This window comes from Dromiciops gliroides, chromosome 5 (assembly GCF_019393635.1).
Source record: "Dromiciops gliroides isolate mDroGli1 chromosome 5, mDroGli1.pri, whole genome shotgun sequence".
In the NCBI taxonomy this organism is placed as follows: Eukaryota; Metazoa; Chordata; class Mammalia; order Microbiotheria; family Microbiotheriidae; genus Dromiciops; species Dromiciops gliroides.
Window position 1 is genome coordinate 24,345,565 of NC_057865.1, and position 18,006 is coordinate 24,363,570.

The 18,006-nt window shown below is 39.0% G+C and overlaps 1 protein-coding gene across 3 annotated transcripts in view; it reads right to left on the reverse strand.

The window, feature by feature from the left end:
- The window catches only part of RBMS3 (RNA binding motif single stranded interacting protein 3), a 1,425,793-nt gene that overhangs the window by 153,146 nt on the left and 1,254,641 nt on the right, over positions 1-18,006 (reverse strand). For all 3 annotated transcript variants that reach the window (XM_043965565.1, XM_043965567.1, XM_043965566.1), the window contains one exon: positions 12,600-12,706. In XM_043965565.1, the coding sequence (XP_043821500.1) occupies positions 12,600-12,706 (107 nt within the window). The remainder of the gene's footprint in view (positions 1-12,599; positions 12,707-18,006) is intronic.

Here is an 18,006-nt window from a genome sequence, read left to right on the forward strand (position 1 = left end):
GCCAAGGGGACCGCAGTGCTGCAGGTGGCGTTGAAAATGCTCATCTTCAGAAAGATCTGGAAACTCCTGCCCCAAGTAGAGATGATGACTTGTTTGGATGTAAAGGGTGCTTGTCCTGAAGGCTGTGTTGGGGAACATGGTTAAATGCTACCTGCTGCCTTGGGAGCCTCAATGGAAATGAGTAACTGAGTCATAAACTAGTCCTATGCCAGCCTGATAATCATTACTAGCCAAATGGCTTCATCTGAAGTGAGGGGCAGAGGGAGGCTGGAGACTTGTAACACCTCCCCCCATACACTCACAAACACACACGAACACACACAGGAACAGAGCTATTGACTGGCTAACAGACTGAGAAATCCCATTTTCCTACCTGACCTCTGCCTATTGGCATACCCTTCACGTCTCCTGCTGACAACATAAATTTTTATTAATAGGAGACTGGAATGGGAGACTAGTTACAAACTATTGTGACCCAGAAAGATTTCTCACCCACTGCCAAAAAGCGTGTTGATTTCAAGTATGAAAAAACACATGGGGACAAAGAACTGTAGGATTGGAAGGAAACTCGGAGGTCACTGAGGTGAGATTCCTTATTTTACAGATGAAGAAAGTGAGGCTCAGGCTACTTAAGGAACTTGGTTATGGTTTGCAACTAGTTAAAGCTAAATTGTAATCATCTGAACAAGGTCTGAAATTTTATTATAATTTTGTTACTGTCTTATCAAACTAAATACATCTGTATACATGCATGTTCATAACTACATATATAATAATAGTCAGCCTTTACAAAGTTACATATTAAGTCTCATTTGATCTATACAATAATCCTGGGAGGTAGGTATTCTTGTTTTTTGTTTTTGTTTTTTTGTAGGGCAATGAGGGTTAAGTGACTTGCCCAGGGTCACACAGCTATTAAGTGACAAGTGTCTGAGGCTGGATTTGACCTCAGGTCCTCCTGAATGCAGGGCCTGTGCTTTATCCACTGTGCCACCTAGCTGCCCAGTAGGTACTCTTGTTACTCTCATTTTACAGTTAAGGAAGCTGAGACTGAAAAGCATTAAAAGATTGGCCAGGGGTCATTCACTTATAACTGTCTGAGGCAGGATTCAAACACAGGTCTTCCTGATTCCAATTCCAATGTGCTGTACAGCCTATTTGTGTGTGTGTGTGTGTGTGTGTGTGTGTGTGTGTGTGTGTGTGTACATTAAGCACTGTACCTGTAGTATCAGTGGTACAGGAAACTCTAAGTGAAAAGATTTTCACAAAGCAGGACAGTGTCAAAACCTTCTCTGAAGCTTAGAGTCTAAGAATTGTCTATGACAGTAAAAACTAAAATGAGTTCACCTTGTACCCAGGTCTTCCTATTTTTCAGACTGGCAATCTATTCATCACACACCTCACTGTCTCATGGTACACAGAAAACAAAATGCAAAATAAATGCTAAAGGAATTTGTTTGGCTTGGACTGGCAGTCCAAATACTAGCTCCTAGTAGTGTTGGGGTTTTTTTTTTTCCTTTTTTTTTTGAGGGGGCAAGGGAGTTGGGACGGGGTGGAGGTTGAGAGAGCGAATTTGTTAATTGAAAAAGAATAAAAAATAAATGCAATGATTTCAGTGAGGAGAACAGAGTAAGACCAGTGGAAATCAAGAAATACCTCATGGAGGATGTAGAAGTTGGGATGTGCCTAGAAGGCAGCCAGGGAAGGTAGGAATGTATTGGGGACTTGGACCTATCTCTTCTTGGCCTGAGGTTAATGCTCTCCACTGCACCAAGAAGTAATCCATATACAAATGCACACAAATATATACCCATACATACTCTATATACATGAAGACATACATATATGTGGGCCTTAATAATTTAAAACTGCATTAAGACTTTTGGAATCTCTTGTAGAGATAGCTAGCTATCGTATACATATATATGTGTGTGTGTGTGTGTGTGTGTCTATAGACACACATACATATACCTATATGTTATCGAAGAAAAAATGTAGAAACAGAAACTCAGTTTCTTATGCAATCCTTTCTCTTATTCATCATATATTGAAATATTTATGTTTGTTGGTAATTACTAAATTCACAATTTACATTTTTTTAAAAAATTGAGGTTTTAGTCTTCCCCATTAACTGGGAGCTTCTTGAGGGCAGGCATAATTTATCATCATCAGCAGCAGCATTAATTATTATTGTCTGTCTTTGTATTCTCAGCATATAGTAAGTGCCTTGCATATAGATGGCACTTAATAAATGCTTGTTGACAACTTTATCCCAAGATTGACGTGAATAAACATAGCAGCCAAGAAACCTCATGTGATTAAGGGAGAGGGAGTAACTGGGACCTAGGATGATGATAATCCTACTGTATTCTGCTCTTGTCATCCTATAGCTGTAGTATTATGGCTAATTCTGGGTGACACATTTTAGATATTACATTGTGTACCTAGCACCCAAGGGCTATCATTTGATATCATTTGAAGTAACTTGGACGTTTAATTTGGAGAAGAGAAAACCTCTTGGAGGGCATAGGATGGAGCATGTGAGGTACCTTCTTCAAGCATTTGAAGGTTAATCTGGAGGAGGAAGATCAGTGTTCTGCTTGGCCCTAGAGGGAAGAACTAAAAGCCATGGGTGGAAGATAAAGATATGGGTAGATTTGGCTCTGGGTAAAGAAAACCCACATTTGTCCCAAAGGGTAGTGAGCTGCCTAGGAAGACTGAGGATTTCCCCTGTGAATAGCAGAGGCCGAATGATCACCTGTGACTATCTCCTTGGGTACCCAGATTTTATGAGGGTAAGAATGGATCTAGTAAACAATCTTCCTGAATCAATTCCATATGGTTCACCGATCTTAGCCATTGTCAAAAATGATTTGGGTTAGCAGTAAGAGCAAAGCATTGATGTCTGACCTGAGACCCCAGAACATCAGGCAGTATTCAGAGCATTTCAGTTTACTTGTCTGAAGTAAGACTGAATTAATAGCCCCTACTATCTTAAGAAAATTTGAGGTTCATTACTTAAATGCAATACCCGCAGGGCTGCTCAACCAAATGAGTCTATGGCAATTAAAAATATATTTCTGTAAAATGTCTTCGGGATATATGTCATCCCTTCTTGCTTAAAAATCACTCTTCTATCAGAAAAAAAGCTTTTTCACCTCAATATACCTGGACTTCAGCTCATGTCACAAATTCAATTTTCTCCTAGATAGGATCTATAAACTATTCTTTGGATATTTTATTTTGTTTATAAATGTTATTATATTATTTCCATTAGTTTTTTTCTTTATAAAACCAGACTATAAAGATCAAACTTGTTAAATGTTTCCATTAGGAAGGGAGGCAAATATTGGAGCATCAGAGGAAAAAATACATCTATATGCATATGCATATATACATAATGTTTTGTCATTCATTGCCTTTAAATTGATTCAAACTCAAACTTTCAAATATGAAAATGGCAAAATGCATGGATTTGTTTTTCATAACAAAATGTCTCCATTCCTTCAGCCCATTGTCCAAGACCTTGCCCTCATGTCTCTACCTTCTGCTCTGCCATCTTTGCCTACATGCTAACCATCTGGCACAGAACTGGGTTATTTCTTGGGAGTCTCATTCCCAACTAAGACATTGTGGTCAGTGGGGCTTACTTACATTTACAACAGTGATTTCAAGGACTTTCTAGAGACCACTGCAGACTTCTGAATCCAATCACACCTGATTCGTTTCTCTGATTTCCAGCATTTCACAATAAGTGTCATGCTGGAAGCTCAAAGCAAGGATCAGATCTCTATCACTTGACTTTAGCACTTTTCATTCTATTCAAAAGCAGAAAGCACAAAAGCCCCTTAGCCACCCCCCCCTCCTTAGAATGAATTACAAATTCCCATTTGTTCTACTGGCTACAGAAAAGGCCTGGGCATTCTTTCTTGTCATCCAACATGGTTATAACAGAATAAGATAAAACCACAAGAATGACTTTATTTGAATAAAAACAAGGTGCACTTTGGGTGACACACTGGATAGAGCACTGGGCCTGGAGTCAGGAAGACTTGAGTTCAAATGTGACTTCAGATTCTTCCTAGCTGTGTGACCCTGGGCAAGTCACTTCATCCTGTTTGCTTCACTTTCCTCATCTGTAAGATGAGCTGGAGAAGAAAATGGAAAACCAGTCCAATATCTCTGGCAAGAAAACCCCAAATGGAGTCACAAAGAGCTGGACATGATTAAACAATAACAATAATAAGAAGGTGTACTATTTAATTTAAGTTGGCAAATGTAATATTAGGCTTCTTTTTTTTAAAAAATGGTGAATTCCATTCAGTCAACAATCTACCTGGCATTTACCTGAACCAGACCTGATAATATGGAGATCTCAGGTATCTGCTTATTTAGGGAAAAACAAAATAAAACAAAACAAAACAAACAATAACACCACCTTCCTATTTGGGGATACTAGGCAAACATTGTTTAATGACTATTTAAGAGACATTGCAGGGGCAGCTAAGTGGTGCAGTGGATAGAGCACCGGCCCTGGATTCAGGAGGACCTGAGTTTAAATCCAGCCTCAGACATTTGACACTTACCAGCTGTGCTGGGCAAGTCACTTAACCCCAATTGCCGAGAGAGAGAGAGAGAGAGAGAGAGAGAGAGAGAGAGAGAGAGAGAGAGAGAGAGAGAGAGAGAGAGAGAGAGAGAGAGAGAGAGAGAGAGAAAGAGGTAGACACAGACACAGAGAGACAGAGACAGACAGACACTGGGGTGGCAGAGATAATGCTATCCTCATTTAAACAAAATCTTAACTGTGTCTTTTGTTTTTATATGATCACCATTTCCAAATACACCCTGATCTCTTCTCCTATGTATTGAAATACATAGAATACAAAGAATAAAATAAAAGGAGAGGGAAAAGGGAAAGCAATCTAGCAAAACCAGCCAATGTATCAACTGAGTCTTACAATCCATATAATATAGAAACCCCATTTCCCCAAAGGACATGGGTATCAATGCTTTGACATCATCACATGCAGCATGATATTCAAAGTGGGGTGGATGTAGCTTGATTCAGATGCAGATGAAATGACACCTTGTGGCACATTCTGTCTAGGTATAGAGTTGGATGTATCCTTGGGTGGTTTTTTTTGGGGGGGGGTACAGTTGGTGATTGCAGTAGCATAGTGGTGGTATTTACAGAAACACCATAATGTAACCTCTGCATTCTATACCTGAGAGAAAATACCATAATCATTATTGACAGCAATCATATTTTATATTTCAGTAGTATTTTAAGGTAAGTAAAGCACTTCCCTTTTAACAATGCATGACAAGTACCTGAATTTTATCTCCATCTTACTGATGAACAAACTGAGGCTTAGAGAGGTAAAGTGACTTGGGGGATGACAGTTGCTACAAGTCAGAGATGGCACTGGAACCCATATCTCTTGCCCAAGTCCATTATACCACACTTCCTCTATAACAAAGGGTGCCAATTATTCAGGATGAAGAACCCAAAAGCCCTTTCCCCATCATATGTCATTTGCTTACAGTTCACTAGCTTGTAAATTTTCTCCATTTACTCTTTGAAAATTTCATCCATTCCCATAATTTCAATTATCAATGATTCTCGGGAAACTCCAAAATTTATATATCCCCATCTCATATTTATAATTTTCATTTTCTTTTCCTTTTTTTTTTTGGTAAGGCAATTGGAGTTAAGTGACTTGCCTAGGGTCACGCAGCAAGTAAGTGTCAAGTGTCTGAGGTCTGATTTGAATTCAGGTCCTCCTGAATCCAGAGCCAAGTGCTCTATTCCACTGCACCACCTAGCTGCCCCTCACATTTATAATTTTCTAGCAGATGCAATATCTGAGCATCCTGGTGACAATTCAAATTCAACATGTCTCCAAAGAAATTCATCATCCCACCTCCAACCTCTATCATCCCTTCCTTAACTTCTACACTTAAGGTATTGGCCCTACCACTTCCCAGTCTTCTAGGTTCAAAACATCTAAGGTGTCTCTTGATGCTGCCTTATCCTTCATCCTCATATAGAACCATAGACTTAAAGAAGGAAGAGACATTAGAGGTAATTTAGTTTAATATCCTTATTGCACAAATGAGGAAACTGAAACCAGGGGAGATGAAGTGACTTTAATCAGTAACCGATTCAATGAATTCTTCCTCCACAGTGTATCTCAAGTTCTTTCTCTTTCTCTCTCTCTCTTTTTTTTTTTTTTTTTTTGCTTTTCACAGCAGTCACCGTGGCTTAGACCCTCATTTCCCCTCATGCACACTGCTAAAATAGACTCATAACTAGGTTTTCTGCTTCTCATCTCTCTCTCCTTCCAAGCATTCTTTACACTGAGGCTGAGTCATTTTCATCCTGCAGAACTCTAATTGCTCGGCTTCCTGCTCGTGAATCTTCCCCATTGCCTAGTGAACATAGTAAAACCCCTTATCTCTGGCAATCTTTAAGGCAATCGACAATCTGTTTTCAACTATCATTTGAGAGTAAATTCACATCATCTATATTTCAGACAAACTGGACAAAAACTTGTGCTGAATTTTCCTCCTGCTCACATTTAGTGTCATGCTTTTGGTCATCCCCATTCCTGGAATAATTTCCTCCTCACCCTACTCTGCCCCCGAATCTACCTTATATACACCCCCCCCCACTATATACACATATACATATATTATATGGCTGTATTATATTTGTGTACACAATGCAATAAACACATGTGATGCATGTATGTATGTGTATATAGATAGACATACACACATGTATGCATAGCTATCCTTAAGGGCAACTCTTCTCCATGAACCCTTTATTAATATATATTGTGAGAAAATAATTACTAATAATGGATCTGGGGGGGCAGACCCAGGAGGGACCCAGTCTTTGCTTGGCTTTCTCCCTCCCACTCAAAAATTTAGTTCAGGAATCTTAGCTACTCTCTTTCAGAACCAGCCCAAATGTAGAATAGAGATAAGACTTTAACTAGTTCAGTAAAGTAAAGAGATTAAAACCACACCTATTAGAATGTGCCCTTGCTCCTTAGGGTCTGTCTTCCACTAGACCTTGATGTCATCATGGTAGAGCTCATTTTAATATGGGCCACCTTCAAGTCACATCAATCAATGGAATTGAAAGACATTGACCAATTGGCTTTGATCAGTAGGTAAGGAGCCACCTCTATCAGGAGGAGGAGGAGGACTAGACCACAGGAGGCTTCCTTTCTTTTCTGCCTGGTACTCTCTTGAACTTGTCCCATGCCCTCTCCTCTCTCTCTTGACCAAATATGCTGGGTATGTAATTGATTAGGCCTGTAAGCCTGCGACTAATGAAGAAGTTAGGGAAATGCTACTCAGTCAGTTGTTCACTAATATTTAATACATTTTAATAAATACTTACTACCTAAACTGGTGCAATAGCCATTAATTTAAAAGTACCAATAATTTAGCTAAACCCAGCCTAGTTCCCCAATAATTTATATAACTATATATATATATATATATATATATATATATATATATGTGGGTGTGTTGTATGCATACATGTATAATCCTTTATAAGTCTCAGTAATATAATTTCTCCCTTTAACTTCTGATAGTATTTAATTAGGACACTTCCTTTTCACATTTTTTTTAAATTAGGTCTTACATAAAGTGATCTTAAACATGTTTTATCCCTTCTATTAACTTGTGAACTTCTTAAGGGCAGGAGCATCCAGTGTTTCTCACACTTCCTAGAACACAGTAAGCACTTAATAAATGCTTGTTGAGTGATTGTCTTTTGCCACTCTTTGAATTTCCCTATTTCTGTTGTGTCCCAGTGACTGAGAGTCAAAACCTTAGTGTCTTCCCTTGTCTCTTCACTTTCCATCATTCAATCTATCCAACCCATTGCCAATATTCTCTGTTTCTCTTTTCACAAAATCCCCATATCCCTCCCCTTCTCTGAACTCACCCAGCCACCATCTTGGTGCAGGCCACTGTAATCACCTCATGCCTGTATTCTCTATAAAACTGTGGATTTCCGTTTCAGATCATTTGGGGGCACCATTCCCCTTTTCTATTTGCCCGTTTCCCTTTTACACCTGGACTCTTGCGATAGGCTGTTGGTTACTCTCCCTGCCTCAAGACTCTTGCCATTTTGCTTCATCCTCTACTCAGATGTAAAGAGATCTTCAAATACATTCCACAGTGCCACAATGGACTCTCACAAGAAGCCACTGGAGTGTAAGTGCTTCCCAACATGGACAGACTTCAGTTCTGTGTGACAAGGAACAGCCTACATAGGTTTCTTTCCAGAAGTTTGTCCATTAGATAATGAGTGTTATTGTTTTGGGGCTTGACTAGTTCTTCCATTGGTATAGGCAACTCTGGAAGGAAAAAAATCAAATCTCCCTCTACCAATGCACGTCAAAACCTCCTCTGCAAATTATAATCTTGGAGAATTGTCTGGAACAATATGTGATTTGCCCAGGGTCACACGTTCATGATATACTAGAGGATGGTGTCGTAATCTATGAGGTCAGTGTGCTATCCACTCCCACCAAGCTGCTTCTCCTTATCAAGACATTTTAAGCTACAGCAATCCCTAAAGAACCTCTCCTGAGTCATAGATGGCTTATGATTGGAAATGGCATGGCCTAATGGAATGAAGATTTCATTTAGTCATGAGATCTAGGTCAGGTCCTAGATCGCATACTTACTAAGTTTGGTTTATCTGGCAAGCGAATTCACTTCTCTGGGACTCAGTTTCTTCATCTGTTCCTTTGCAAAAGTAACATTTTGTGACCAATGGACACACAGAAATATATAATATAGGAACACACATGAATATATTATAATAATGCATGTGTGTATACAACATATATATATACACATATGCTGATGTGTGTATTTATGTAAATTAGTCCATAGAAAGGTAATGCAGTTGAGTTGCTAAGTATCATTAAAATAATGTCATGAGGACTAGTTAAAGAAATTGGGGGTATTGAGCATACAGAAAAGAAGAATTAGGTGTTAGATGATGCTTGTTTGAGTATTTTAAGTGTTTTCAAGTAAAAGAAAGATGTGCTTTATTCTGTATGGCTCCACAGAGACGAACTAGGACCACTGGGAAGATAGCTTCTGATTGTGGATAGGCCATGCTTGAATAAGGAGAACTCTTCAGATATAGAATGGACTGCTTTGAAAGAGAATGTATTTTTCTCCATCACCAAATATGTTCCAGGAGAGGTTTAACAGCCACCCCTCCGGGAGAGTGAGGAAGGGCTTCTATAGAACTAGATCAAACTTGCTGAATATCAACTACCTGTGAATCTTCTGACTATTTATTTAACCTCCCTGGGCTTCATTTTGCTCATCTGAAAAATGAGAGCATTGAACTAAATGGCCTCTGAGTTGCCTTCTACCTCCAGAACTGTAAGTTTCTTCCAATTCTCAAACCCTATGATAATGAAAATCATATACTTAGAAATCAGTTTAATGACTCAGAATGAATGGTGTCAAATAACCATACTGATTAATTATAGGATAATAAATGTGCCAAAAATTGCTTAAGAATGATTGAAAATAGCATATTTTCATTAGGAGTTTAGACTTTTCTCTGATATCTCCTTTATCCTAACTTGCTTAGCAATGTCTAAAAGACAGTGGTGAAGTCAGCAGTAGCTTAGGTCTTTCCTGATTCTGAACCAGTGAAGGAATCCAAGTGAATATGGTTTGACTACAATTAGAAATTGATTAAAATTGATTAAGAGGGTTCTTAAATTACCTGATCAACAGAGTCAGCACTTTTGAAATGCTCATAGTAAGTATGGAGATAGTAGCTTAAGATGTGATTAATTAACACCACGCTGAACTTGTCAAAATATCAAATGAAAACCCCCATATTGCTCAGGGACTTGGTCTTCTCTCCCCAGCCAAGGGCATGATAAGAAGGGTACATTATAATAATAAAAATGTAATAACAACTATTTACATGGTCCTTTAAGATTTGTATAACATTTTCCATGAACAATGATCTTACAATGTATATAGTATAGATATTATTCATCTTATTTTTCATGGTAGGGAGAACATATGGAGTTGATCATAGATAACCCAAATCCAAGGTGCTCTGTACCGTGTTAGAGGGTCATGTCCTAACCTGACTGTTAGCTGTTTTTTGATTTGATCTCCAAGAAAGCAAGGCCCACTTGATATGCCTGGTTGCAAATATCCTTGTGTATATTTAAGTTTACAGCCTTCACAGTCAGCCTGGAATTCACATCATTAGCACTTAGCCGCATGGATGTATGTTTAGAGATTCTTGGTTATGCTCTTTAATATCGGTTCCTCCTTGAGATACTCCCCAGGCATCAGATTCTTTACCCAGCTAAGCTATAATATTTCAAAACAAGACGTCTAAGGCTTGGGTCATTGGCACAGCACATGGTAATGGGTCTTCTCTAGCAATGGCAGTGTCTCACGTGCACGCCGCTGCCACGCTGGTGCGCTTGGCCTGAGTGCTATAAATACGTGGGACATTTTGTTTGGAACGTAGCACAAACCACCATTCCAAAATGGGAACAAATTGCAAGCTTCCAATTGGCTTTTTTTCTTTGCCTTAGACACTCAATGGAGACATTATCGTCCACATCTAGGGTAATGTCTCACAGAATATCCGCTCACTAAACATAGCTAGGGGCTCATATAAAGGGCATGGAGACCTGCGTGAAACTACTTTTAAAGCTGGCAATGTTCATGGAGAGTTAAAAATAGCTTTAGGGAGAAAAATTCTAAAACTGTTTCTTTCTTTATGAAATCTTTCTCTAGGATTAAATGCTAATAATGCTAAGTATTGACTTAGAACACTATTCCTTGTACATGATTAATGATTGGACATAAGTTTGTTTTTTCAAAAAATAAAGTAAAAGCATAGAATAGACAGTGATTTCAGGGATGATAACAACAGAAATCCCTTTATAAAATGGTCTTGGAACATTGCTCCAATGGACTTGGTCCATAAGGTCCATAAGGAAACCCAGGTTTGAATCTTGCTCCTGAAACCCACTAGGGATATGATCATGGGTATTTCAGTTCATCTTTTTCTTATCTACCATGGAATGAAGTGAGAAAGCAGATAAAGAAATACCAACTGTGTGCAAGGCACTATACTAACTCCACTTAGAAGAAAAAGAAAATCTAGATAATTCCTGCTGTCCAAGGAACTCATATTCAAAATGGGGGAGATGAAGTCTAAAGGGCTGTGGCAAGGTAAGTGATAGTTTAGCTCTTTCCTAGTTCTGAACCAGTGGGGAAGTTCTTGAAAGAGGGGTTGTGTTCAATGCTTAGCACAGAGAAAGGCCTGAGAGAGTACTTAGTTTCCAGCACAAGAAGTATTATAGAAGAGGGCAGGCCCCAAGGCCTTTATACCACCTGTAATATATGCAAAATAGGACTGGAAGTCCCTAAATTGCAGGGCTAATGTGAGGCTCAAAGGAGGCTATGTATGCTAGGTGTGTTGCAAGCCTTACCACGCTGTAAAAATAATATATAAACAAAAGGAGATAACATTTGTAAGGTGCTTTGCAAACCTCAAGGTACTAAATAAGTGCTAACTAATATTATTATTAAATAACAGTTATTGCTATTATTGTTGTTTTTACTCTATGTAAAAATGCTTAAATGGCTTTATCCCTTTAGGGAAATCAAGAGGAATACAGAAATTCTCGTGGAGCATTATGGATTCTGTTATATCTATATACACACGTGTGTATTCGCATATGTAGATATGCTCATGCACATACAAAACATACACCAATATCTATATGTATACATGCATGCGTGTATCTTACACATATAGACATAGAATAGGTAGAAAATATATCTGTATACACAAATATACATATAGATATATACATATCTGTATATGAATACACATAGGTGTGCATATTTATACATTATGTATTCACTATGTAGCTATACATCTGTATGTATATACTATATAGTCTATATAAAGTTACACATGCATATGTACACATATAGATATACATATTGTAGAAACATATATAGATGCACATGCATATAAACAAATGCCTATGTAGTATATACCTATATAACCAATCTATATGTGTATATATACATACATCATATAATTATATATGTGTGTACATATCTAGATATATATACTATATTCTACATATTTTATCTTTTAAAAATCCAGTATAGAGTGAGCCCATTGCTGACTTTAGCTGGAAATACTTCTTGCAACAATTACCCTCTTATTTCATAAACTTAGCTCATCTCAGAACAATCCCCTGTTGATTAACTTTTAGCTGATGCCCACTGAACCAAAGTCAGTTTGAGACAGAGGGTTCACTGTGTGGCAGAACTGAGGCTAATTCTCAGACCCTAAACTTCTCCTAATGTAATTTTATCCTGAACGCATTAACATTGGCATGCTCCCTCACCCTCTTTGAAGCTACGGGGTTTCCTCCCATAGTACCCGATTTTATCACGGTCCCTGAAGTCTTCCACGCTGACCTGCCCGGCAGCTGCTGCCAAACTCCTGCCCCAAGATCGATCGATCGCCAATGGCCACTCACCTCTCCTTCCCTTGGCCACGGCCTTCCATTCTGTGTGTATTTGCCTTGATTCTGACGCTTCTTCTGCCCTCCGTCTGCGAATTTACACAGCAAAGGCTCAGTGGGGGCTGTAAAGACAAGAAACCAGAGTCTGCATCAGCAACATCCCCCCTTGGAAGTGAGTGTGGGGTGGGGTGGGGGGACAGGGGAGCTTTGTAATGGGGAGCTTTTGAAGTCAAATATTTTTTATGCACATCTATTCATCTCTTTTTAGTCCTGGCTCTGTTGGTAGATGTTCTAACTATCTAACTTAAAAAAAAAAAAAAGCCTGGCAAACTATAAAAGAACATAACTGATACTGTTTAATAAAATCATCAGTCCATGAAAAAAATCAAATAGCAACAGAAGCAGCACAAGTGTAGCATCCCTCCCAGTTAGTTTGGGTATATATTCATGACCAGTATTTGTGGGGCAGTGAAGTGGCACCATAGTGCACAAAGCACATGTCCTGGAAGACTTTTTTTCCTGAGTTCAAATCTGGCTTTAGACATTTATTTGCTATGTGACCCTGGGCAAGTCATTTCACCCTGTATGCCTCAGTTCTTCTGTAAAATGAGGTGGAGCAGGAAATAGCAGAGCACTCCAGTATCTTTGCCAAGAAAACCCCAAATGGGGTCACAAAGAGTCAGACATGATGGAAGAAATCATTTGTGGGGATAAATATTTCTTTCTCGGAGCAGCTCCATTTTTATTGTAGAAACTATGCCAGATCCAGTTTTTGAAATAGATGCTTGCAGCGCTTCCAGGCGAAGCAAGGGGATTGTTTTGCCAAATGCAGCCAAATTAGTTATTTTCCCAATAAATTATCTGCCATTTCCACAAGGCGAATGGTTGATGGCATCTTTGCCTCTCCCTGCTCCCGACTCCCACTGAGATCTATCCCCTGGAGTGACAATAGTCATCAAAATCTCAGTGTGGACATTTATAAGAGAATATACAATTGGGGTGTGAAACCACTGAAAACGAGAGGAGAAAGCCATTGGGGATGGCATGTGTTCCCAGTCTCTAAAAATGATGGTCATGCTGGGTGATTCCTGTTCTCTTCCCCAGGCTATAACTGGAACTGGGGAACCAGGGCTCTGACCCAAGCTACTGACATTTAGTGGGGCAGTGAAAGTACTTTTAGTTCTTCAGGATCATAGAATCAGCCATCATCCCTTGGTGTAAATAGAACAGTCTCTGGGGGTGAGAGAACCCTGGGGACCCTGTTCATGAGAGAGTCAGGAGACCCAGAAACATCATTTTGTATTTTGGATGTAGTTTGCCTCTTCTAGGTATATCTCCATATCATTTCCCTTGGAAGAATAGTTCTTTGAGGTCCAAGACAACCTGATTTTTTTGTCTTTGTAATCCCAATGTCTGGCATGTTGTTGTGTGTAATGTATGCTTATTAATTATTTGGTTGGTTAGATCAAATCCAACTTCTTATGCTTTCAAAAGAAGTCACAACCAATTTATGCCTCAGTTTCCTCAACTATAAAATTATGTACTTAGACTAAATGCATTCTGAGCTTTCTTTCAGTTCTCAAGTCATGATTCTGTGATCCTGGGAAGATAACACAGCACCTGGTTAGCCAGAATAATTTGCTAGATTAGGAAGCATCTAGAAGAACAATTCCTTCCTGCAACTGGCCATACTTCAGAGAATCCCTTCCCCAGGCTACATTCCCTCCCCTACTGACACCCTTCCAAGAAGGGCTCTTATGGTGTTCTAGGGTCCTAATGAAATTGAGGGTTCATTTTGATATCTGTCCTAGGTATTATATTGTAAGGCCCAAATGGATGTTGGTGCCACCCACCCCAAATGTAAAATTGGTTATTCTTTAGGAGTGATCAAAATGAATGAGTCTCCAAGTTGTTTCCCCAATGCTGAACTCATAGGCTTCTTAAAGGACATCAGTATATTTCAAGGCAATAGTGTTACAAAAATGGCATCCTCTGAGGGTTGGCCACTGCCATTTGGATGTCCTTACACTTATTGCTCCCACTAGGATCTCCTTTATTAAGCAACACAAGGGCTCCTACTCCACAGTGGGTAACAAAGTTACCACACAAAGAATGAATGGACAAATTACAATGGATGGGAAGTTTGTTTTGGATGAGATGAACATCCGTCAGGATGTAGAGCATCAAAAAAGAGCAAACTCATGAGAACAGAGCATAGGCACAGATTTTTAACTTGTCTTGGGGTAGCCTGGGCTCAAATTGGAAATCCTCATAAAATGTTGTTGCTTTTTAGTTCCTCCATAAACAAGAGTGAAAATGGAGAAAATAATCATTCAAATAATGAGAAAGACATCATTGTATTGTGCAGAGAACACTGTACCAGTAGGATCTGTTCTCCTGACTTCACAGAAATGCTGAAAGAAGTAGGTGAACCAATGTATTTCAGGAGCTTTGTGATCACAAAATGCCATTGTTTTGTATTACTCTTGGATGGTCCCCAGATTGAACAGAAACTCATTAAGGTTAAGAATTGTTATAGTTCTATCTTTGTATCCTCAGTTCCTAGTATGGTAACTACTACATTCTAGGAGCTTAATGATTACATGCCTTGCCAAGATTCAAAGAGCCAGTCATTCAATAAACAGTTATTAAGTGCCTACTATGGGACAGGCACTATGCTAAGTGAGTATCAGAGGTAGGATTTGAAACCAGGTCTTGTGATATCATATTCAATAATAATGTGTAACCATTGATTGCATTTGGGCAGCTAGGTGGAGCCATAGTGCATGGAGAACTAGGCCTAGAGTCAGGAAGACTCATCTTCCTGAGTTCAAATCCAACCTCAGAAACTTACGAGTGTTGTGACCCTGGGCAAGTCACTTAACACTTGTTTGCCTACTTTTCCTCATCTGTAAAATGAGCTTGAGAAGGAAACGGCAGAGCATTTCAGTATCTCTGCCAAGAAAACCCCAAATGGGGTCATAAAGAGTGGGACACGATTCAAACGGCTGAACAACAACAACAACAACATTGATTGCCCTTAGCTTTGGGGCTTTCCCACATGAGTCAGTTATAGGATCTTTTTACAGGCAAGATTAAAATTATATTTGAGAGCAGGGTTGAGATGCCCCTGGGGCCCCCTCAGTAAATGGAAATTCTGTGCATGAAGGGATAGTTTCTTCAGTAAATGCCTTTTTGGCTCCCCTGTAATCAGAGGCCATAGGGTGAATCTACTTCTGGCTGCAGAATATGATTGGAGAGGAGAATTAAATGCTGCGAGCTTAAAGTAAGTCAGCTCTGTGTATCAGTAGCATGTTTTGAGAAGCCATTATTTTGGGGAAGAGCACACCGTAGAGAGATTATTTGCCTAATTTGGTATCCATGCTTTCTTGTTACAGCTAAGGGCATAGTTTACTTTTTGCATGATCCTGAGAAATTCATCACACTTCTTGATATCAGTTTCCCCCCCCTGTGAAGTGGGGATAAGAGGATTATAGACAGAGGGTGGCAGGGACCTCATCAGTCATCCAGTCCAATCCCTCTTGGTCTATGGTAGTAGAAAGGAACCACACCACTCATGACAAAACGATTCTCCCGATTCCATGCCTGGTTCATTTTTTGAAAGAGCTTTGGGAGCCGATCATTCCTAAAGGCTGTCTAAGAGTCTAAATAAATTACAAAATGGAGGCTGGAGGAATGAGGGTATTAACAAGAGCCCAGGACTGACCACATATACCAAGACAGTCATAGAATCACTCTTCTGGTCGTCAATAACTAGAAACAAAGTGAGTGCTTTTTGCCTAGGTAGTGGCCAAACAAATTGGGGTAAATGAATGTAATCAGATAATATTAGGCTGTAAGAAACAATGAATATTAGTGATTCAGAGAAACATCAGAAGATTTGTATGAACTGGTAATGAATGGAATAAGAAGATCCAGGAGAACAGTGAACAAAGACTAACAATGCCAAAAAACAAAACAAAACAAAACAAACAAACAAACAAACAAAAAACCCAGTAGAATGAAGCTAGAGGTTATAAAATTTGGTTGCCTAAACTTAGACTTGGAGGAAGAATGACAAAGTCAACTACCCTTTGTTTCCTGAAAGGGGAAGGACTATGACTATGGAATGCTTTACATGTTGGTAGAGATGGTTGATATTTCAGTTTGTCTGAACTCTCTTAGGTTTTCTGGTACAAGAGAAGGCTCATGGGTTGAGGAGGAGGGGAATATTTGGAAACGTGAGCCAAAAGCAAATGTTATCAACAGAAGAAAGATATATCTACATCTACATCTACGTCTACATCTATATTTCAAAACAGTCCTGGACTGAATGAGAGATAATACAAGCTATGTCTGACCAGTGTCCCAAGACACAGACTCATCTGGGATTGTTCAGGAAAGAAAGCTTCCATTAACACAGAAATGTTCCATAAGGTATCCAGACTAAATCATAGTCCAGAACATACTTCAAAAACATGCTATTTAACAATCTTTTAATCCAGAAGTTTTCCCTGGAATCTGGGTCTTACGATTTAAGAGTACTTGAAAAGTTACTATATTCAAAATAGAACTTTCAAATGATATTTTACATGAAGGGATATGGGAAAAGGGGGGGGGAAAGGCATTTATTTGTATTCCAGTAATATGATTTTTCTAATATTTAAAAATACTTCTCATCCCTCAAATTCTAATCATCTTAGACATATTGGGGAGGTGTTAGAGAGGAAATGGAATAAGCATTTGTAAAGTGCCTACTCTCCTCTAGGCACGATGCTAAGCATTTTACAAATACTGTCTGTTGATTCTCACAACAAACAGGTAAGATAGGTACTGTTATTATCCACATTTTACAGATGAGGAAAGTGAGGCAGAAAGTTACAATGACTTGACCAAGGTCACATGGGTACTAAGTGTCTGAGGTCAAATTTGAACTCAGGCCTTTCTGACTATGGGCCCTGTGACCTATTTATGGTGTCACCGTGATCATTTCAGATCCAGGTGTATAGTGAGAGTTAGGCTTTAGGAGGTTGATAATGGCCCTTGTATTCCTTGTCAGTATTGAGAGAGAATCCCTGCCTCTATTTCTTTATTTTGAAAGTGGTTATGATATTGCAAGGATAGCAGATTCACAGAACTCTCCAAATTCATGCAACATTTTAAGGAAGGCCTAAAGACTACTGTTGACACCAAATGACTTTTCCAAAGCAACATTAAGACAAGAAAGAGCAGATGTAATGACAGAAAGAATCTTCATAGCTTAGTCTCTGCCTGCTAAGTCGGTTCATTCATCAATCAATCAATAAGCAATTACCAAGACAACTTGGAGAAATAGAAAGTTGTCAGAGCATATATGCAAAACAACAAGATAAATCCCAGGTAATTTGGGTTGGGGGTACAGCACTAGCAACTCAGGGAATTC